This window comes from Anser anser, assembly GCF_964211835.1.
Source record: "Anser anser genome assembly, chromosome: 15".
Taxonomy (NCBI): Eukaryota; Metazoa; Chordata; class Aves; order Anseriformes; family Anatidae; genus Anser; species Anser anser.
The window spans coordinates 12,248,991-12,272,238 of NC_139736.1; the positions used below are offsets into that span (position 1 = coordinate 12,248,991).

A 23,248-nucleotide genomic window follows, 5' to 3' on the forward strand; every position below is an offset into this window, starting at 1 on the left:
GTGTCGCCCGGCCCTCTGGGGGAAGAACGGGATCTGAGGGATTGCTAGTTTCAAGCACTCAGTATTAATAAAAGTGGAGTGGAATCAGATATTTTCTAGACTGGTGTTTACATGAGCAGAACGTGATGTTTCTGTTCAGGTCTGATCCTCGCAATGCCTCTGTGGCCACGTGGCATTGTGTAGCATGCAGGACACTGGCCTTGTAGCTGACCTCCAGGGCCTGGACTCAGACACTGGGCTCGAGATTTGTGACATTTTTCCTTGTGGGCACCAACTTATTTAGGACACCTACTGCAATTCAGGAGCTGTGTAGGATTTTCAATGTGTACATTCCACAATTCAGTCAACTTCCTGTATCTGGAAGGTAGTAGAAACAAATGGGATCCTGGTCACAAAGCAGAGATGTCTGCAGAGAAAGCTGGGGCCAAGCCTCAGTTTTTCAAGTTACTTTTCTAACTGTAATTGAATATGAGCAGGGGGAGAGGGGATGATGGAATTGCATTTCATATCTCTTAGGTGAGCTCAGCACAACCCACACTGATGTCTCTGTAATGGTTCTGTGGTCAGATGAATCAAAATATTTGATAAGCGTGTTTTCATGTCAGACTGCACCAGAGAGTTATGTATTCCTCACGCACTCTTTGTTCTGTGCACAGGACTGATGAATGAACTGGCAAAGCAAGGGCTCCTTGGTGACAGGCAGAGCAACCTGCCTGCCACTGCTGGGCTGGATCCCTCTGTGTGCTTTCATGTGGCTCCTTACACCGAGACCTTGCTGCAGGCGCTGGGTAGGTCAAGACTAGGGGGAATGCATTGTTCTGTCTCTTATAAGGTCCGACATCTTTATTAGAGGATTTTCCTGAACAAGAACGTTATGAGTATGCTTGTTGTCTACAATAATTTGTTCGGTGTTCTGTTGTCCCTCAATTATAGTAACTCTCAGTGGATGTCTTCTGCCACTGGGTAATGAATGTGAGGATCAATAGAAAAGTGATATGGAAGTATCTTTAAAGTAGATTACAAAATATATGGAAAAATAAATTATTTACAATTAAATATGACCTGACAACAACCAATTAAGCCCTAAACCTACCATAAGTAAAAGAATAGTATCCAATCAATAAGTATTTACTGACATAGTTTCGAAGATAAGTCAAAATATTAAAATGAGAAAAATTGCTCATTTAGCATGTAAAACTAGAATTTGCTGAAGTGATAAATGTTAGCAGCTGTAGTTTCTTGTGTAGGTGCAGAGAAGGCACTTTTACATTTCACTTTACTCAGATGTTCTTAATTTTAGTTTATACAGTTGAATTCACTTCAGTAACTCATTCATTCAAAGCTGGGAAATTGATAAGACTTGGAAAAGCAAGTAAACTTGTCTTCTCTTACAAATCCGTGACTCAGACGTATAGGAGAGTCTTTAAGTTCTATACAGCTCTATACTAGTTCTATACAGTTGGAGGTCACAGCAATCAGAAGTTTATTTTGATAACTACAGGTAATGTTCTCTTATGTATTCAGCAGATAAATACAGTTTTATTTAACTGATTAAATTATTTTAAATATCGGATATCAAGATTTGTAATCGAAGTCTATCGCTTTCCAAAAACAAATCTTAAGGAAATATAATCAAATGCATGTCATTCACTAATTTCTAGCATTATGACATGTTAAGATGTGGGAATAACTAAGTACATGGATATTAATGTATACAATTGCTTAAATAATAATGTAGTTGAAATAGTATAAAATCAAACACAGATTTCTGCAGGGTATTTTGCAGGCTATGCTGCAGACCATGGACATATGCATGATATGATAACAGGCCCCTATTTAGTCCTCAGTTGTATGCTGTGTGATCTCCTAGAACACAAAGTGAAGTATCAATTTAATGTGAAGGTAGTCCTTAGTTATCAATCTGAAACTGATGTCTTAAATAGTTTAGGTATAGATCTATCAACTCTGCTTAACAGTGTGAATAAGGATATCAAAGTTAGGATTTAATATATTTGCTTTACATGCCAAAAGCAATACCAGTTAAGGAGTGCGACTGATTAGTAAGGATTTGCTGTGATACTGCTCCTCAGGTATGTTTCTTTTTCTGGCCATGCTGAGCTGCAGCATCATGGTGAGGCATTGGCCTTTGTTTGCCCAATAGAGAATTAGTCAATTCCTTCACGCTAAAAAAAGAGTGGATGTTTGTTTCTGGGCAGTAACTACGTCTGTTTTGATGATTCTCTTGGGCAGGAGGAAACCTCAGTGCAGTGCCAGACCCCTGTAACATTCCTCTGGATTTTTTCTACAATCGAATATATGCCTCTGAACCTGAAATGGAGCAGGTTGTCATGCTGACACTGATCGGAGTGGATGCTATGAAGAGTGCTGGAGAGCTTCTTTGCCAGATCCTTCTTCCTGGGAGCAGTAACCAGTCTCAGAATGCAGGTGACCACAGCTCTGGGGGAGGACTGCAGACGTCAGTCAGGAAAGTCTAGCCTGTCAGCTATTTTTGTCATAGCCAGAACATTATGAATAATGTGGTGAACAGGGCCTCAGGAAGGACCAGTTTCTTTGTTTACCTGCCTGAAGCTAAAGAATTTATCATGGCTAGTTAGTCATGGGCAAGGCTACTTTTCACGTTACAAACAGGACATTGGCATAAGTGGGCATCATTTTCTTCAGAGAGTGTCAAAATAGTTCAAAGATGTGTGTAATCCAGAGTATTGTGTCTTTCCCTGTTTCCTAAGTATTGGGAGATAATGCAGCTGTGTAAGGGAGTCGCAGTGACAGGAATTCAGAAGTCACAAATTCTATTCCTGGTCCTCTGACATTCTTTGTGATCAGAAGCAAGACACCGCACCTCTTCATGCTTCATTTCCTCGTGCACACAGGAAGAATGACGCTGTCCCCCACATTAAATGCTTACAAATGCATGCATGAAGAGTGCTGTGAAGTGCTAAGCAGGATGATTTTATATAATTTCATGATGCAGATTTTGTTGGAGCTCAATAATACAGGCACTATGCTAATAAAGGGCAGAAGTCTGGCATCCTGTCTTATTCTATGTATCCTACTCTCTTGAAACAATACTATGGAGTGAGATCTGTATCATGGTAGGCAAAGAGAAGGTTCTAGCTGACAGAAACTTCCAGCAACATGCAGTCATGAATTGAGCCCCTAAACATCTTGTTACATTGGAAGTAAGACTACTTTACAAATAATGTTTAAATTACTTTAGAGACAAGTCAACATTAAATTGTAGCTTATTATGGTAATGAATATAGCTTAAAATGGAATGTTATAAGAGGTGGTAAAGGATCTATAATTATGGATTATGTTGTGTCAAAGCACTTAGCTATCAGTCTATTCTTGGTATTTCCCTTTCAACTCCTCTCCATTTGCTGTGTTCTCTAATCAAATCATGGCAGTTATTCTCTCTGGCTCCCTGTTGATTTCCCAGATAGCCCATTTATTGTTTTCACTGTAATGTAATTTTCTAGCATTTGTATCTTGTTTTTGCTTTTTTTTTTTCCCCAGTATATTTCTATATCTGCGTTATAGTCCATTTTGGATGCAGCCGGGACTGAAGTCAAAGCAACTTTGGAACTTTAGTCTAGTTTAAAAATAATAATAACTTAGAACACTTCTCTCCAGTATAAGACAAAGCTTCTAGGAAACACATGCTGTCAATTGATACTAAATGTATTTCCTTTCACTTGCAGAAGGACCTGATTCAGGGTTTGAACTTCTAGGTCTCAAATGGTTGCCCTATCTCACTCGATGTCAGGCAAGAGAAATAACCCCTTTTGAGGTCGGAGATACTTTCTGGCAAAGAAGCCTTGATAGACTCATGTCAAACCCAGTCCTTGTGTGTGCGTTACGGCGGATCAATGCCTTCAAAGTTCTTGCAGATGCGCTGAAAAGATTAACAGAGAACAGGGAGGAGCTAAGCAAAAGTGGCAGTGCTCTACAGAGAGTAATGGCCTTGACCCCAGAGATGACGTTCAGACAAGCCATCTTCTTCTTCACAGAGAAGGATTTTGTAACTAGTAAGCCATATTTTACCATTCATAACGTTCTCGGGTATAGGGTGTTTGGGAATTCATTGCACTTGGATAAAGGAATCCATTTCTACTTGTTTTTCAATGGCACAGAAAAACTTAATAATCTGGGGTTAAGTTCTTCACTTGGCTGAAGGACCAGTGATTAATATTAAATTACCAGGAGCCAGTTGAGGTCATCTACAAGTTGGCCTATCTGTTGTGGCTATGTATGGCCTGGTTCCCCTTCTGAAGATTTCAAGGTACTCCATAAATACTAACTAGATGTTATAACAGGTAGCAGGACCAGTAAATAATATTCTATGCACTTTGCCTCTGTATGTAAGAGCAACCGAGAAATGGAGGCCAAGATCTGTACCGCCTGTATGTAGGCATGTAATTGCAATGCCTGACTCCTTGAGGCTAGATGCCCTGAGCTTGTCCTATACTCAGGGGGGTGAAGGTACTACCAATCTGCAAGAGATGAAGAAAACAGTTTTTCTTGAGAATTTCTTTTCATCCTGGAGCAGGATGAACAGTTCATGAGGAATGGAGACCTTTGTTGTCAAGACTTCTCAGACTTCAACGATAAATGCTTGCATTGATCTTTCAGCATAGTAAACCTGCTAGTTTCTTCCTGCAGCAAGGAATGTATAGCCACACCTCTTTAAATTAAATCATTGTGTAGACTGAGGTGTTATTCATTTTGGATGTTTTGGACCGCCACAGTATGAGCTCCCACTGTTTTCTTGTAATGTGAAACATATTAGTATGTCACCTAAGCTCTTGGGGAAGGCTGACTCTTTAGACCTAAAGATAAATAGTTCCAAGCCTGATGATTTCTGATTGTTCAAGCACATAGATAAATCAGGATAGTGGAAACACTCCGTATCAACAGAGGAGTGGTGGAGTTCCATACATGCGTTCATGCTTTGTAGTTTAAGCTCTTCCCCTGTCTTTTGGGGAAGAAAGGTTCTTTGTTGTCAACACCAAGTTAGATGCTTGTTTCAAACATGCTGTGCTTATGTAGTGCAGAATAACAAACTGGCTTTACTGAATACAAAGAAGAAAATGTGGTGGTGTCAGGAAAAAGATACTCATTCTAGTCTCACAAAAATTAGGTCTGACAGTGATCTGTGTGTTTTATGAGACTTTGGAGAGCAAGAAGAAGAGGTCTTCAAAAAACAAGGCAGCAGACGTCCCAAATTACTGCATGAAACTGCAAGACTGCATGCATTGCTGTCCTTCGTTGGGGTTATCTTGAGACCAGAAGGCAGGATAACAGAAATGCAGAACTGAAATCAGTTTGTTGAGGAAGGTTGTAACCACAATGTCAGCTTTTCCCACCTAAGCCATTGTTGACAACAAAGGAGCACAGACACATCTTTTAACTGTGACTTCAGCATCCTCCACTCTCTCTTTTATAAGGTCATTACATTTCTCCTCCTGTTGTGGGAGGAGTGGAGGGGTCTTCATTCTACGGAACAGCTCTTCAGCTGTCATTTGCCCTGTTAAATAAAAGTACCTTCCTCGACCCCTGACTCCCCAGTGAAGGTCCTCCATCTGTGAATCTGTAAAAGCACATTTCCTTCCTTTTACAGATGCAGAATACCGCTCTGCTACAAAATACCTGCCTCCACCTGGCAAGAAATCCAGGGCTGAAGGTAAGATCAAAAGTATGCACCAGTTGCCTCTTGAATAAAAATATTTTTTTTACTCTTAAAATGGATTCAAGAAAAAATAACTCTACATCCTCTACGTTGGAGTCATCAAAATGGGATTAGTAAACCCTTGGTTAGACATTGTAATCCTGGCCAATTAGGAAGAAAAGGTCTGATAAGTCTACTTGGTACTGGGGGAAGGTGGTATTATTGCCATGATCACCTTTATTCTGCACAGTTCTTCTCTGCATGCCTGGACAACCTGTCTGGTGCTGCTGTGGAATGTAGGCTAGAAGAGTAATTAATCCCAGCTCTTTAGTAGTACTTCTCAGCTGTAGGTCTTGAAGAATATGCAATTCATCGTTTTACAGCAAGGGTAATTGAAGCCTAGAGAGGTGAAATGTGTTGGTCACCATTTCCCAATAAGTGAGTGACAGAGATCAGAGCAGAATGCTCATTTCCTAAGTCTCAGCCAGAGGCTCTGCTCATTGCGTTACATTGCCGTGCAGGTCACTAGGCACTTCACAGATGCTAGAAGTTTTTAGCTAACCCCTTAATACTAAAGGAAAAAAAGTGGTGTTTTGAGGATGGGAGATAAAAACTGTGAGGCAAGGAGATGGTTTCACCTTATATGTTCGTTCTTATTATTTACAGCAAAATAAGAGAAATACATGGAATACATTTGGAAAGGGAAAAAAGTCTCATTAAAATTAAAAAAAAAAAAACAAAAAAAACACTTTGTCTAGATAACCTTCCAGATATGTTGCTCTGGGAAATAGAAATGCATGGACTTCAGACAGTATTCAGACAGTAATAAATATTGATGACAGTAAAAAATGATGATGATTTTGTTTTGACAAACAGATTTTAGTTTTCTGCTATTTACCTTGTATGTCTCTGGTTAAACTTGCCAATGAAGATCACTGGAAAAGGAAGTCCTTTAACAGTCTACAAGTTTCTCCTCATTGCACCCTCGTCCTAGCTAACTTCTCAATTCACACACGCCTTGAGGTGTTGTAAATTTTCCTCACCTGTCTAGGTCACTGCAGGTTTTACATTAGACTGAAGAAAAAACATTTTTATATGGACTTTTGTTGTAAGGCCTAACTCGCTCATACCAGGCTCCTTTTACACTGCTTTGCTCTTATGAGGAACCACTGAAGTAACCATTCCTGGCTGTTTGGGGAATGTCACTGACGTTTCATCAGCAGAGCTGGGGAGAGGACTGAACCACAGATCAGTGCTGCCTAGGTGTGTAGTCAGAATACACAGCCCTTCTTTCCTTCTGGGGCAGGGAAGGAGGGAAAGAGAAACAGGTCTGATTTTCATGGCAGCTTCCAACTTGACTGTGAAATAGTGCATGAAGTTGGCTTAAAACTGTTTTAGCTGCTCCCTGAAATGGTGACTAAGAAAGAACCCACGCAGAAAATATAAATGAAAATCAACACAATTTAGTGTTTGTGGTCTTTTTCAGCATATGCTATTGGGCTGTCTGGAGAAGTGAAAAGTACTACATCTCCCAGGGTGTCCCAGTACAACTGAATGCCCAACCATGTCTGAAATCAAGCCACGCATGTGCCAGGGTCGCATTTTAAAATGTGTGTCATAGCAGTGTTGGTTGCATTATGCAGAGATGGTGGCACTGTTCTCAAATTACTGTCCCAGAACATACACACTTACTAATCAGATCTATCTGCTTATCTCATTTATCAGAAAAGAGCCAGAGATGCCGTGAAGAATCACTATTTACCTACTTGCAAACAGGTGAGAGAAGAACAAATTGGAAAATGTGGCTTCATAAGGCCTTTGTGGACCTAACTCATGTAGATGTACCAGCAAAAAATAAGTGAAAAGATTTTCTTTTTTCTTAGGCTTGAATACTGGCAGTGATATACATTCTCTTTTCTAAACATGTCAGGAAATCTGATATTTGCTTGTCTTGAGTTTACGCTTATTTTAACATGCTCATATCTCATGTATATAAATAGTATATAAAAGAGATCCAGTGCTGTGGTTCTGTTACACTATGAAATCAAAACCCATAGGGGAGGAGGGTGGCCTGATCATGGGCCATAGGAAAGGATCTAAAAATATTATGGTGCTGAAAAACATAACAAAAACCAGGAAACTTGGGCAAACCCAGAAAGGCCACTGAACAGCCAGAACTGTTGAAATCAGGCATGTCTGAGGGCTGCCAAGCAGGCCTTTGTGGTAATTCATGATCAGCAGAGACTGTTCCGTTGATAAACAGCAGTATGTTATCAAATGCTCTCACTTAACAGTCACCAGGGAGAGAAAACCAACTCTAGGTGGCAAAGTGTCCCACCTTGGTTTAGACGCTTGCCTTTGACCAGAGCAAGAAGGCAAAGTGAGAGAAGACAAATCCCCTCCTGAAGTGTCTAAAGTACATAAATATGCAGCATGTAGTGATTCACACACCACAAGAATGAGAATGTTTGCCCAGAAACATAGCAGATGGTGAGTAAAACGTCTTGAGGACAATGAACGTTTATGTAACTGTATACAGTTGAGATTGCCGTTCTGTGTGAGAGCAGCTGAGTGGATCCGAACGGCTTGCTTCTGCACTTGCAGGCTGTTGCTATGGCATTTAAACCTTTTTGTTCAAGAAATATGTGCAAAAAACCAGCAGTGCCTTAATATGAGGGCTTTGTGCAGGAGAAGGGTTAAGTTTCCATATCAAATGGGGGCAGCATTCCTGCCTTTTATTTTTGATCCCATATTTCTCTGTCACTGAATCAGCAAAATGCCTCTTGCCAATTGAAAATAACAGTATGCATCAAATTATATGCAGCATGGTTGATGCTTCGTTGCATCGACATCTGTATAAATAGGAATGGGGTGTATAGGAAATATAAAATGACATTTTATGTACACAAACAGATAATCATGGATCAATTTTAGCAGCCTGCAATACTGTTACCTCATGCTTCATGCTAATTGACATGGTTAGGCACCAGCAGTTAATGGGTCCTATCTGACTGCTTCCGACACTACAGTTGCTAATAAATCTTCAAGGGGTGTTATTAGGATAAAATCTTAACTACAGTCCCATTAATAAAAAGCTTTAGATTTTAGACAGTGCTTTATATTAGTAGAACTAATGATTTGAAAATGCTGTCATCTAAAAATGTAATTTATGTATTTTCTGCCTTTTAAGACATTTTGTATTGTCAGATAGCAGAACTATCTTGGTCCGTTTTGTTCTGATAGCACACTGTGTGCTACACCTGGCTGGCAGCCCTGCTGGAGAAATATTGTCAGAAGCAAAAACTTTTTGCTGAAATCTCGATTTTAGTAAACACAATTCCATTCATAATAAGGCTTATAACATTAATTGGAACCTGTCATACTTGTTAGTGCCTCTCTGAAACATAGCTCCAACAGAGAGATACAGAGCTCTGAGAGATGAACTATGAGGAATAAGAATTTAATAGGTGCCTGAAGAATTTTATCGCATAATCACTACAATTCACATCAAAAATGTAAAAGGAAATATTTTATCCTGCTCAAAACATTCAGCTATAATACAAAGGTTAGAGTCTCATCCTACAGACCTGCCAGATAAACCTTTTGGACCTTTTGATACCGCAGATTTCCTGGAGAAAAAAAAAAATCTACACGCCCAGACTGTTTTAGCTAGCTTTTTTTTTTTTTCCTTTTTTAAAAATAAATATATGTGCACAGCTTTTTTATGGACTTGCTTGGTTCAAATTTCTATGAACTTCATGCCAGCTTTTAGATAACCCTCTTCTAGAGATATCTCTCCTGGCTAGTAAACAAATATTGCTGTATGTTTCGCCTCTGTTTTTAAGAGCAGCTTTGGGTTTGACTAGTGTGCTTTGTTACAGGAGCCCAGATCCTTTGCACGGTGCTGCTGATCAAACCTGGTGCCTGGAGCCATCGTCTTGCAAGGATCCTCCGAAAAATAGACCTAGAAAAATTCACTGTGGTTGCGATGAAACATGTACATCTGGAACCAGACATTGCCTTAGGACTCCTTTCTTCTGAAGTGAAACAGGTTTGTTACGAAACTGGCAGATCTACAGCTATGCTTAGGGTTAGAGTGGGAAAATATGTGAGCTAGTGAGTGATCCATTCCTGAAAGAGCAAAAACTCCCATCCGGGATTTCTTAGTTATTGTTAGAAGTGAGCTATATAGAACAACCATATCTGTACAATACCGTGCACAAAGCAAGCTGACACGCTGACAGTTTCTTTTATCGTATGCCATAAAGAAGCAGACCTAGTTTCTCTAAAACAAAAGTTCAGAGGATATGGGCGATACAGACCTCCCAAGAATTTGTTTAATTGCTAATTTACAATGCTGACTCTTAACTACAAAGCAGGTGTCCCCTGTTTTTTCCCCCACAGTCAATCCAGGTAGGGCACCTCGGGGAGTGTACTGCCCTCCCTGCCCATGTGCCTGGTTTTCCATCCATGTGTTTAAACCAGGGAGCTGGAGAACATTCCTTGCACTGCCAGAGAATATATATATACCTCCTGAGCCCAGTAACAATATGGTATTACGTTACATCTACAGTTGAGTTTCTGTTCCAGAAGCATGTGTGCAATAGTCTATAAAAATGACCTGCAAAGAGAGAAAATCATTTTGCTGTCATTTCTACTGTCTAACAGACAGTAAGGAGGGTTTTTAAACCTTGGGGCGTTAAGAGTTTTTGTTAGCTGAAAATAGGTTTGTTTCTGCTCTTTTATAGCCTTAGAAATTCAATTTTTGCCCAACCTGAAATATTCTGAGATGATAGATGAGCGTAAAGATATTGTGAAAATCAGGAAATGGAAAGCTGAACATTTTCAAGGAGTTAATTTTTTTCTTAAAAAAAAAATAATCTTATTTGATTGCTTTTCTGAAGACACTTAACCAATTAACTTTTACAGAGAACAAGCCTTTTTTGTGGATATTACTCTTGAGTTAAGTTGGGAGAGTTTAAAGCACATATCACAGGAATTCATAATAGTCTTCCAGAAGAAGATGGGAAATATCACAGGATGGTGTTCTAACATAACCATCTATCAGAAAAAAAATAATACTTTCTGCATAATAGCAAAGGAATGGGGCAAAAGCATCTGATATTTAAATATTTGCAGATCTTTGGTAAGAGGAGTATAGTGCCTATTAGAATTGCTGGGGAAGTACTTTCCAATAAAGTTTTTAATCATGTGATGAAACACAATAATATTTAGTTGATCATCTGAAACAAAAGACGTTTAAAAAAAATCTAAATGTCTACCTTGGGAAGTAATGTAGATATTAGGGTAAATTTGAAGAGAAGTTATTTCATGAAAATTTTCTCTTGTTTTTAAGAGTTCTCTAACACACTGGAGCAGCTGTTGAGCATTGATTTAGTTTCCATGAAGAGCTGGTGACTAATGAGCTTAAAAATTACAGAGTACTGGGGTTTTGTTCATGGAAAAAAGCATGTTCTGAAAGTGAGAAAACAGTGATAATAGACTGCCTTTGGCAAGGGGCAATGGGCAGTACAAAATGCTTTCTATTGTACAGGGGTTCCTCCTCATTTTAGAAGGTATCTAAAAGTCTTTTAGTCATGTGGACTGAAATGGGTTGGGCTCCCAAGACAAACAGGGTAAGATTTTCAGGAAGCCTCAGCATGCTTTAGGGACTGGATTATTTTGAAAATTTGGCGTGTAATTGTTTCAATGGCAGCTGATGGGGGCAGAACTATTTTTTTGCAGCTGAATTTCATATAAGCATTTGAATCAGAACAATGTTAATTGTAGATCTGTCTCTCAGTTTAGGGGACAGCAGGATACAAGGCTGTTTTTAAAAAGAGTCTCTTAACTTGGAGGCAAATTGCTGAGATTGAGCATCTCCTGTTGAAGAGCTTGGAGCCAGTGTCAAACCCTTCTAGAAGTTCCAGGCTTTCTGTCTTTTCCTCACCCAGATTCTGATCCAAAATCCATCTCTAAAATAATCTCTAGAAACTCCCATGTGCTGTGCAATGTGCCAGTTTGGTTTATGTACGTAGTAGTTTGGTATCAAATCTGGGGTTTAGTCACTGGTAGCAATACCGAGCATCTCCTTCCTCTTTCAAATGTATTATTTACGTGCACATTTATGAATATCCTCAGCAACATGTTTTCAGCAACATGATTGCTTTTTCAACTTAAATACTAGCAGTCAGCTTCTTAGTAACTTTTGGCTTTTGGGCTACGATAAATAATGGGGTGGTCCACTGTTTGCTGAGATTGTCTAATCACAATAATGCTTTTTACCTGAAGGCTAATAATAATAATAAAAGCAAAGGTCAGCTAAACAGAGCTGACACTGTCTTCTCAGCTTTTACCATGATCTAATAGTGTCGAAATTGTGAGAAGCAACTGCTCCCAGAGGGAGTTCTGCCTGTTTTGATTGGTTTTCCTGTCTGCACTTACCCAGGATCCAGAACTGCAGAGACTCACAGTTGTAGCTGCTAGAGAGAGAGCCTGATTTTACAGTGGGAGCTGATCAGTCTTTCAGGAATTTACCTGATATGGTTGCCAGTGGCAGCAGGTCACTGGACTCAGTAACTTGACTGCTTCCCTCCAGTCCTGTCCTGTGAGTCTAACGGTAGAGGCAGAAGGACAGTTTTGCTGCGTTTTAATCCTGTTAGTCCTCCAGAGCCAGCACGCAGCTGGAACTTCCCTTCCGTGTGCATCAACAAAATTGCTCACTGAATTCGAGTCAGCCGCACATGTGCAATCTCGCTGCAGCTGCTCGGGTATCAGCAAGGACACGGTTTGAAGATGGTGCAGAGGCAGGATGTAAATAAAAGCATCATTTGCCTGGAAGGGTCTAGACCGGATACGAGGACGTATCAGAAGGAAAGAAGTCACCTTGACTCACTGACACCATTGCTAGCGGTTAGAAACAACATAGTCTTTAACCCCAAGCCTCCTCATAAGACAGGATACAGAAACAAAAGCGTTTTGTTACATAAATCTAAAAGCACTGTTTTAGAAGCTCTGGAACAAAACATTTCATTTTTTATGTTCTGTTTAACAGAAACTGTCTTTGAACGTTTTCTTTTGCAGATGTCTGACATGGAGTCAAATGAATGTTGATATGTTTTGTCCAGAGCTTTTGAAAGTTTTCATGGAGACGCCATCATTGTTTTTCATCTCCGAAGGAGAAGTCTTGATGACTACTTGGAAAAGTGGATTATGTGCATATTTTTTAAACTATCAAAAGTTTTCAAGCAAAAAGGGCTTATTTTGTATTATACAGAACTGAATTAATGTCAAAATTTTGCAGTATGCTATGACATGCTGAAACTGTTTATCCTAATCTAAACAGGGCATTCTAATCACAGCACAGCCTATGAAACTTCCCTGTATGTTTCTCATGCGCAGTCATGCAATGTGACTGCCATCCCCGAGTTTCCTTTGCCCTTTATTTCCATGGCATGGGTGGACTGACAAATATGACAACTTGTATCAAATCTCTCATCTAACTAACCAGCTTAAGAATGGGTCTGTCTCATGGATCATTTTGCATTTTCAAATATCAGGATTGAGCCAGTGATTTTCAATTTGTAGCCTACTTAGAAATACAGTTTAGGAGGAATGTGAGTGTGAGAAGATTTGGGTCAAAGTTAGTGAATGGTTTCCTATGACAGAAAAACAAAAGAGGCCTTGAAGTATTTTATCTTCATATTTTTAAATGAAATGATAGGATTTTCCTTTGGAAATGTTTTATCTGGAGAACTGTCATTCTCTGGTGCTTTTAAAAGATTAAAAAAGAGAGGAATGAAAATCTTTAGGGGGCTGCATGATGTTACTCAGTTGAATCAAGCAAGAGTTTTTCCCTCTATGTTTTAATTTCTTCAAAAATTGAAAAAAAAAAAGTAACCATAGCTTGGTTCAGCCAGTAAGCTGAGAATGTTGTCTGTAAGCTGTAAAGAGCACACAGCAGTGCCCTGGAGTTGCTCAGCAGCGCTGGTGTTGCTGCACTTTGCCATTTGGAGGGCAGGGAGGCAGACCTGTGTGCTTCTGCCACTTTTTTAAGATGAAGGGAGCAGGAAGAGGCGGCTTGCAGCTGCTGGGGACACCCTGACCTCACACTCAGTGGAACATCTGCAACAAGCCTGGTTTTCCAAGGTTTTGCTTAATGAAAATAGTCAGCATGGCCTTGACGGCTCTGCTGCTTAGCCACCTTCTGCCCCAGGCGCTTGCTACCTTTCCCTGGGTTTCTCACTCATTATGTCTGTCTCTGGCCAACAAATTGGTCTCTGGTTGCTGGTGCAGTGGCTGCTAGTTCTTTTTACCACTCATCCTGAGTTAAATAAAGATCCCAGGGTGTTGTGACCTGCACAGCTGTGTAACAAATATCTCTGCTCAGGGTGAACTGGCAATGCTTGTAAAAGAAACAAAGGTAGTGAAAATTGTTGTGGAGCACACAGTACATCAGCGGCAAAGCCAGGAGGGCAAGCCGTTTTCTTTCAGCCTAGTGCCCTGTCATGAGCATCCTTGTTTTAAGCTCACTATTTTTGTGGTCCAGATCCTGACTAGTGCATGAAATTCTACCACCCTCTGGGAGAGGCTGGGCTCTAGCAGCAGGGTGTGTGTGTTGGGGCAGGGGGGTCCCTTTTGTGAAATCAAAGAAGAGTTCTGGTATTTGTAGTCTATCGTCCTCTATAAGCAGAACTAAACATGGCTCCTTATCCCAGAACATTTATGACCTCCATGATATTGCTCATGTCTGTTGCTTCCCTATCTGTATGTCATGCTGAAGGTACTGTGAAAAGGGTATTTCACAAATCAGCTAAAACTGCACACAAAGCAACTAAACTGCAGAGTAGCAGTTTATATTTGTATTTACCCACTAAAAATGAACTCCACCTCCAGCCTAGCATGTGCAGATCGTCAGAACAAGTCACAGCACAAGGCTTTTCTTTCTTTTAGAAACACAATTTTGTTTCCTTTCTTACTGAAGAATTTTAGGAAATTAATGCAAAAGCTGTTTGTATGTGTAAAAACTGCCATCGGCTGATCCGTGAACCTGGGGACTAAAATCATGAGCTGCTTACAGCAACAAGACAAGCTCAGTGCTTAACTTTGTTTAGCTCCGTGTGTACTCAGGGTGGGAACTAGACCTACGATTACCAGGTGATTGTCACAGCAGATACCAGCTCAGTGGCTGTGGACTATGCTCTGGAAGCTCTGCTGGCAGAGGCCACTAGCACGCGTGTTGCAAAGAGAAGAGAAGGCAAAGAATAATGGCAGATCTGTTTGCTTCAAACAGAGATGGTTATAGCCAAAGGAAAAGCTGGGATGTATCCAGCACTCACCTGCACTGTTTATTATAATCTGTTCCCTCTCCATTATTTCTTTTCAGGATCCTGCTGTTTTAGAAGCTCATTGTACCTACCTTACCTCAGGCACTTCTCTCGTGCTTTGTCTTCAAAGACCAAATGCTGTGAAGAAGCTGATAGATTTACTGGGGCCAGAGGATCCTAAAGTGGCCCAAGGATTAGATCCATTCTTCTGGAGGGCTCAGTATGGCACCAGCACATTCCAAAATGGATTTTATGGTACGTTTTTGTAAAAGAAAAGTCTGAAGGCTCAGATATGCCAATAAAAAAAATGTATTGTTTCCCTCCTACATCATCACTACAGATCTGGCCTTAGTGGACAGGCCATTATTCCCTAGAAAGCTTTCATTCTTTTGTTGGTGGCGGAGCTGAGTATGTCTCAAGCTATGAAATATTCTCCCAGAAGATATATCAAAAAGTCGTCTTCTCAGAACGGCCCCAGATCTGTCTTCCTTCAGAAGAGATTTCCTTTGATCTCTTCACTGCTTGATCATTTTGTAATTATCCCCAAGAATCCATCTGTCTTCTCTCTGCTTTTGAGTGCCCTCCTGATAACCTTATAAGCCACTGGCCAGTTGCAACCAGATTTCACAGAGGGTTTAAAGTCTCCAGGATAGTGAGTTCCTCTAGTGTCTCAAAACATTAATGACTGGGTAGAAAGAGGTGATCAAAAATTACTCCCACTGAGGAAAGCAGGTAAACTCAGCTGTTTTCCATTCTGAGAGGCTCTTGCCAGCTGGCACATCAGCAGAGGCATGTGACCTAGTCAGCATCCTCAGTGTGCTGAACCAGCCACAGTTTCATCTGCCAGCAGCAGGTGGAAGAAATGGGAGGGAGCTAGGATGTTGCAGTATATATGTTGGGTGGGTGGGATAGAAGATAGCTGAGAGTATGGGTGAAGGATGGGAAAATGGGATGTATTGCTGGAGAGAGAACTAGGAAGAACTAAGGGTATTGTAGGAGGGGGGTCTGAGCCATTGTCACAAGGGGGGAGGAAAGACGTAATTCAAAAATTCCTAAGGAATCATTAGTTGCCTACCCATGAGTAGTTTGTTTTTCTCAGTGTGGTGCTCTTTGTGCTGTATGTAGTTAAAGGAGTATATCAATAGTAAAATCAATAAACATAAACACAGGTGAACTAGCAGGGACTGTATGCTTTCAGGTTCCACAAGAACTTTCCTGTCAAGATCCATTGGAATAACAGGCCCTTTTTATTGAATTCTGTACTGTCAGATCGCTCCCTCGTTTTGCCCATATCAAAGAGGAGAACTGGTAGTGAACGAGGTATCATAGAATCATTAAGGTTGGAAAAGACCTCCAAGATCATCTGGTCTAACTGTCCCGCAACCACCAATATATCCACCACATACAGCTTGGGGAAGAGAATCGACCCCTTGATTTAGAATGGCTTTTTGTCAGATATGGTCATAATCCTTAGGACTAAGATAAATCAAGAGAGATCTCTTACCGTGATTACTTACAGGATCTCATTTGTAGGAGTGACAGGAGAGCAGGGTCTACCTACACAAGAAATGGTCAGAGCTCTTCAGCCAGTACTTTTCAGTTATCAGCTCCTGCTTCTTTTGCTCATAAGATTAATGGATTGCCTTTCCATGTTGCCTTGAGAATGAGAACTCATCAGTCATGGGTAATATATACCCAAACTTGATGTACACTTGCTACACTTAGAGCTTCCCTAGCATAATTCTGTTAGTTTACAGTAGCAAGAGAGCTGTGTGTTAGAGAAACCCTCGGATATTTGCTTCAGGATTCCCTTCAGATCGCTGCTTCCTTCCAAGGCTGGACTGGGCACAGAGCTGAACTAGCTGGCCAGCCACCTGCCTGCTGAGACCAGATTGTGTATTAGAGCCAGCTATATGGATGGCTCACAAAGCTGTAATTGCACACATTCAAGGAAAATTGTTGCAGCTGTAGTTTATGTACATGGCAACTCAAATTCAGGAATTTGATCCAGCTGCTATGCTAAGGAGGAGTCTGTCCATAAGGAAAGGTGTGTTCTTAACCCCTTGCACCTCCAAGAGTTTATCCTTCAAAAAGGGAGAAACATTTGCCTACAAGTAAAGCAGGAAGAGTTTAATTGTTGAACAAGTGATCATCTGGGGGACCGTGGAAAATACTTCTTTCCTAGGAGGGAATACCAAGTTTCCTCAGTTTTGCTCCAGCTGAGGAAGATCTCTAACCAATGTCATCTTACTGAATTGGAACAAACCCTCAGTGTTTCCTTTGGAAGTGACTAGGGAAATTAAGTAAGATGAAGACCGGCTTCCAGTGGTACAGTCAAACCAAGTAGTGCAGTTTTAGTGCTCTGAGACTCTGCAGAGGTAAACCTGCATTCCTCCCTTCTCCTCTGGGCCTTATGAAGTCACTGTGTAGTGCTTTTTCTTGAACCCAAGGAGCTCTGTGTGCGCATCTTATACAGTCTTATACCTTGAGCAAGGTGAGAGTAAAACGTTGCTATTCTGTTTTGAGAGCATGTGTCCCCTTTTTGTAATGGCATCAATGATTTAAACAAGAAAGATTTGACATAGAGGTACATAAAGGATACAGCATGACTTATACACTGGTGACTTACACAATCTCAGGATTGTAAACTATTGCATTAAGGACTCTGGCTACACAATGCCTAGAGTTATGAAGTTCCACACAGGGCTGAGTGATCTAGGAGCAGCAAGGCACATTTTTTTTTTGCAACATGTAGCCTGCAAAAATGATAATATTTCAGAGGATATTTGCGTTTTGTATATTTGTATCCCAGGAGTATGGATCTGTGCCAGCACATTGACAATCTATCTGAACTCCAGTTACATAGAAATAGCTTTTCCTTCTTAAACATTTTCCACCCACAAATCTCAAAACATTCTGAGTAGTGGTTTATAACAGCGTTGCTTTATAGGGTAATATTCAAATGCTAAACTGGAGGGACCTCTCAAGTCCCTGGGTTGAGTTAATGCTATCACCTGCAGCCCCATCATCGATTCACTTTCATAAGCATTCACCCAGTTGGATGGTTGTTATAGAACTTCACAGCTCTGGTAGCTGGAAATCTTATTACATTTTCAAATTTAAACATAGTCATAAACAGTTTACATCCATTTGTTCTTGTGCCAATACCTGTACTTCAAGTAGTAGTGCGCTTCTCTGACCTTTTCACCTTGATGTATTTATCAGAAATCAGACTCCTTATTTTTTTGTTATGTTGGATCTAACAACCCAAGGTCTTTTAGTTTTAACTCTTCAGATGATTCTCCATTCCTTCTCTGATCCTCATGTTCATTCTTTGTACCTCTTCCAGTGTCAATCTGCTTTTTGTGACCACAGGTGAACAGAATAATATATTGCTGTCAGTACTATCTCATGCTAATTATAGAATCATAGAATCATTTAGGTTGGAAAAGACCTCTGAAAGATCTCCAACTGTGTTGGACCGTAATGTTTTCTGTTGCCCTGTTGTACACCCACATCACCGGCATATTTGGGCTTACATTATTGTTATGAAGCACACTTGTTTTACTACCTAGTAACTCCTTCCCATTCAGCAAGACTGAACTCTTTGTCAGGGAGTGTAGTGATAGGAAAAGGAATAATGGCTTTAAACTAAAAAAAGGGTAGATTTAGATTAGATGTAAGGAAGAAATTCTTTACTGTGAAGGTAGTGAGGCACTGGAACAGGCTGCCTAGAGAAGTCATCGATGCCCCATCCCTGGAAGTGTTTGAGGCCAAGTTGGATGGGACTTGGAGCACCCTGGTCTACTGGGGGGTATCCCTGCCCACGGCAGGGGGCTAGAACTAGATGACCTTTAAGGTCGCTTCCGACCCAAACCATTCTGTGATTCTAAGACTAGCCTGTTGCGATCCAGAAGCATGGGAGAAAAAAAAATGGGGGGATTAGAGCTAGTATTGAAGAGTTTCACAGGCTCTTTAACATGATTCCCTTGACTACAGTGTGAGGAAAAAGGAGTCTTGTTTACATGTAGAACAAGCTGTGTGATAATAGAGCAGAATCAAAATACCAAGAAGGCAATGAAACTATTCTAAATATAATGGTTTTAAATGTTTGCTATTACTGTACGGAACAGCTGGCCTTTAAAGCAATTACTTCAGTAAGTTGCACATCATCAATCTCTCAGGAAGATGAGTGTGAGTCCAGAGAATGTTTAATTCATGGTCTGAGAGAATCTTCTCATTGTATTTATCTCTCAGGCTCCAAATCCTATCAAATAGCTGTCCGGGATATGAAGCTGTTTTTCCCAGAAGGGCTGTGCTGCGCCGAGTGTCAGACATTAGAGGAGGAAGAGGTAGGATTCTGCCCTTTCCTGAAAAGTGTCCTGTTGTGTCAGAGCAGTGGCTTTGGTCCTGCTATCCCCTGACTTCCTTCCCCTTACACTGTAGATAATGCTTTCTTGCTGTGTTTCACCAGCTGCTGAGATTTTCTTCTCCTGTGAATGTCCCTGTCACAATGTGCTAACTTTGTATTGACCCAGACAGTCTCAGTGGAAAAGTGCTTTTTCAGATACGTTTGTTCGGTGACCTGTGCTGTAAATTCAGGAGGGCTCAGGACTGATGCTTTAGAAGCAAACTTCCCATACCGAGCCAACGTAACTTTGGAAGCAGGTCATGGGGAAGCAGCATCACTGGTGATTGCTGAGACACAGCTGGCCAGAGGCTGACTGTTACCAGGTTTTCTCACGTAGTGTTCAGGAACTGAGAATGAAGCAGGACAGCTGATGATATAACTCACCGATTGCTGAATGTGTCCCCCAGAGTGCATACGTGCTCACAGCATGGAGCACTGCCACATGTGTGTGAAAAGGGTGCTGTCCCCCAGAGGTACTGGTCCACAGCACGGGAAAGAGTGGATTCTTGCCTCTTGGCTTGTATTGTAGGTAGTGCTGAGAAGCCTACCGGTACTGGCATGGACGGCTTCTGCTCATCTGGCCCTTCACACTGCGTCAGTGCTGGTCTCTGATTCAAACCACCGTAATTTGCCAGTGGCTAAAATGAAACAATAAGTCTTTCCTTTTCAGCTAGTTTTGTATGTTGTTTCCACCCTGACCGGTTTCTTCTCAAAACCAAAGAGTTTGAAATGATGGGTTATGCCCATCAAAGGGATGGAAATTTTTGACTGATGTCCTCATGGCACAGAGGTGACCCAACCAAGTCAGTCCAAGGAGGTTAGCTCTAGAACTACAAGTAGCTGGCCAGATCTTCAAAGTCCTTCACTATGTGTACGTCCTCCCTCTGTGACTCGGTCCGGAATAGCAAGGCTACACTGTGCTGGGACACATGGATGTGCTGATTCACTCAGAGACAGAAGGGGGCTGCTACACACTGGAGTGTCACTGGGTAAAGATGTTGGCTACTCGGAGTCTTTGAGCTTCTGGCCTTGAAGAGCTGGGAACAGAGGTGTCTGGATGCAAGACCTTTAAAAGGATAAAAAGATGCTGTACTTAATTAAGCCCCAATAAGAAAGAATGCATACAAAATGTTCTTTTATTTTGAGACAACCAGGTGTTTTCTAGGCTGGCAATTATAGGAGTACAGAACACCAACAAAAGCTTCACAGCTTGGCTGAATCAATACTTAAGAAGAGTTATCCTTACAGATTAGGTAACAATGTTCACATGACTTGCCTCTTTCTCCTTCCCTTCCCTCCTGCAGATCTATAACCTGAAACGTGACCCCATAGTTGGTTTGGAAATCAACAAGCAGCGCAGAATCATAAAACATGAAACAGGAGGGCGACTCAATTTATTGGGCTCTGGGCAACCATGCGATCTTGGTAAGGAAACGCGTAACTCTTGATATAGATTGAGACTGTTATTGATTAATTGGACAGCAAGACAAACCATCTGGTGACAGCAAGATTTGGTATTGATGTCCTTTCAGAAAGGAGAGACAACTGAGCTGCAAAGAGCAGCTCCAGTGGAGTCCGGCCATTTAACTGTTTACCTGCCAGGTCTTGCCACTGCCAGTGCTTTCCTGTGCTTAAATATAGGGCTGTTCAGAAGTGCTGACTTTGTCACCAGCAGAAGAAAAAGCACTGTCAACACAGATAACGTAAGAAACGGTGAACTTTTTTTCTGCTGGACTTTTGCAATATGTTTCAACACCAGCTTGGCCACAGTGGTTTGCGTGCCCATTCAGAGCTTGCCACAGGAGAGACCGAGATGCCATCGTGATGGGCAATCGTAAGACCTTTTGTTCTGTACATAGATAGGTAGCAATTTATGCAGGGAGTGCTTTTGGCAGTGTAGACATCTATCTCTTGGGAACTGGACTGAGATCTCATTCAGTTCCCACTAGCTGCTGAACAGCTGCCAGCTCAAAATGACTTCCAGTTAGTGCTGGTCTGAATTTGTTCTGAAGTCAGAACTTCAGCAAGCCTGTCAGTGCCCTCAGATGCCTATGGTTGCCCTGGGTCTTTTCTGCTGATTGTACTTGATTGCATGTGTACAACACAGGCTGTGATGCTGTGCCTTTTATGTCAGGAGATGTAACTCACACATGGATGTTTGTGGACCGATCCCAAGCTTTTATAACCAAGCAGTGACCAGGTAAAGTATCCCTGTGGTATTCACTGGGGAGCAGGCATGTTTGGAATCAGGTCGTTCTCATTCCTGTAGCTTGAGTTCCAATGTGACCAGCAAGCAGGAGGGTGGGCAGCTGAAAAAAATGTTCCTGCACTGCAACTGATTGCTGCAGTTAACCCCAGCAGTAAAACCACAACATTGTTGTGGACTGGCAGAAGAGCATGATAAAAATGCTGCGGATATACAGATGCTTATTTCCTATCTTAAACCCTTACTGATGTGGGACTTCTGGCCCCATACCAGCAGGTTCACAAGACAGCACACGTAGAAGTGCAAGGATGATGGTGGTAAGTCAAGACCTTTGCCTTAATGAGAGCAAAGGTGCTTGGTAGGCACCAGGTTTCTTTGTGTAGGGGGTCTCTGAAGGAGAAATTTTCCCAAGGTCATTATCAACGGATTCTTTCCATTGTCTTATGTTGACCTTGGACAGTGCCCTACACATTCTTCATGAAAATGACAAAAATCACGTGTAAGGCCCTATCTCCTCAGGCAAGCTCCTTTTTTTATGTTGCATGCTAATGCATCAGAAATTGACTACATGAACATTTTAGTTTTAACTGTTGGCTGGGGTGAGGGGTGAGGCCTGTCTCACAACATTACTGACATTCCCAAGCCGTTATATGAGCCCTGAAATAAGAGATTGGCAACTGTGTGTATTTAATAGCAGCTTCTGGGGGAATGACCAGGCTGTTCTGCATGTAGCTGCCTGACCTTCTCATCTGGATGACTGCAGAGATGTCACCACATCTTGTGTTGTGTTTCCTGCGGGATGTGTTGGCTCAAGCTCTGTTCAGAGGACAAAGCTGCAGTGAGAGGGGACTTGCAGGTGTTCCCCATCCAAACTATTCCATGCTGCTATGGCTGACAAGCAGAGTATTTCCCCCAACAGCTTAACTGCACCCTGGAAAAGGACGAGGCCTGAAGCACGGTTTTGTTGTGACTGAAGCACTTCTTGATTTTAGCCTAGCTTGCAAGTTAATAATAATAACAATAGAGAGCTAGTTGTGGAGAGAGCACAGGTATTCTGCAAGTTTTGTATGGCTCAGTCTTGGGAGCAAATCTCAAAATATGTGCCCCCAATTTCCTGCTTCATAAGGAAATCTCTTTGCTTTGAAGATGTCTAAGCAGAGTGGAAGGAAAATTAATGTACAGCCCTGATGTGTCTGCGTCTCAGAAAATGTTTTTCAAAGAGTTACTGTCCTGGAAAAGCAAGTACACGTGATCTCTGAACTGTCAGGCACGATATAGTAAGCGCCGCCAGCAAACCAGACACATCATTCACTTTATGGTCTCATCTTAAACGCTAGAGGTAGCTCTTGCACACAAAGAAACCTCCTTTCTGCAATTACCACAAAGCTCTGCCTAATGGACAGACGGATTTATCATGGGGAAAATATGAAATACATTAAATCTTATGTATGTTGCTGAGAATTACATTTTGGATTATAAAAGCAGCTGGATTAACAGATTTCTTTGCTTGGAAGAAATTAAATGGAATAGTATCTCCTGTAGCAAACCAGCAGCTGTCCTTGTCTGACTCCTGAAATGGGGTCACAACTGCTGTCTTGTGATCTCCAGATACATAC

The 23,248-nt window shown here is 41.3% G+C and overlaps 1 protein-coding gene across 7 annotated transcripts in view; it reads left to right on the forward strand.

Annotated features, from left to right (window-relative positions):
- Positions 1-23,248, forward strand: part of DNAAF8 (dynein axonemal assembly factor 8) — a 107,349-nt gene that overhangs the window by 64,143 nt on the left and 19,958 nt on the right. For 5 of the 7 annotated variants that reach the window (XM_083800247.1, XM_083800251.1, XM_083800249.1 and 2 more), the window contains 9 exons: positions 657-788; positions 2,251-2,445; positions 3,723-4,049; positions 5,642-5,704; positions 7,415-7,465; positions 9,571-9,740; positions 15,075-15,270; positions 19,273-19,367; positions 20,731-20,851. In XM_083800247.1, coding sequence (XP_083656373.1) covers positions 657-788; positions 2,251-2,445; positions 3,723-4,049; positions 5,642-5,704; positions 7,415-7,465; positions 9,571-9,740; positions 15,075-15,270; positions 19,273-19,367; positions 20,731-20,851 — 1,350 coding nt within the window. The remainder of the gene's footprint in view (positions 1-656; positions 789-2,250; positions 2,446-3,722; positions 4,050-5,641; positions 5,705-7,414; positions 7,466-9,570; positions 9,741-15,074; positions 15,271-19,272; positions 19,368-20,730; positions 20,852-23,248) is intronic. The other 2 variants (XR_014572797.1, XM_083800252.1) reach the window with 2 other exon arrangements.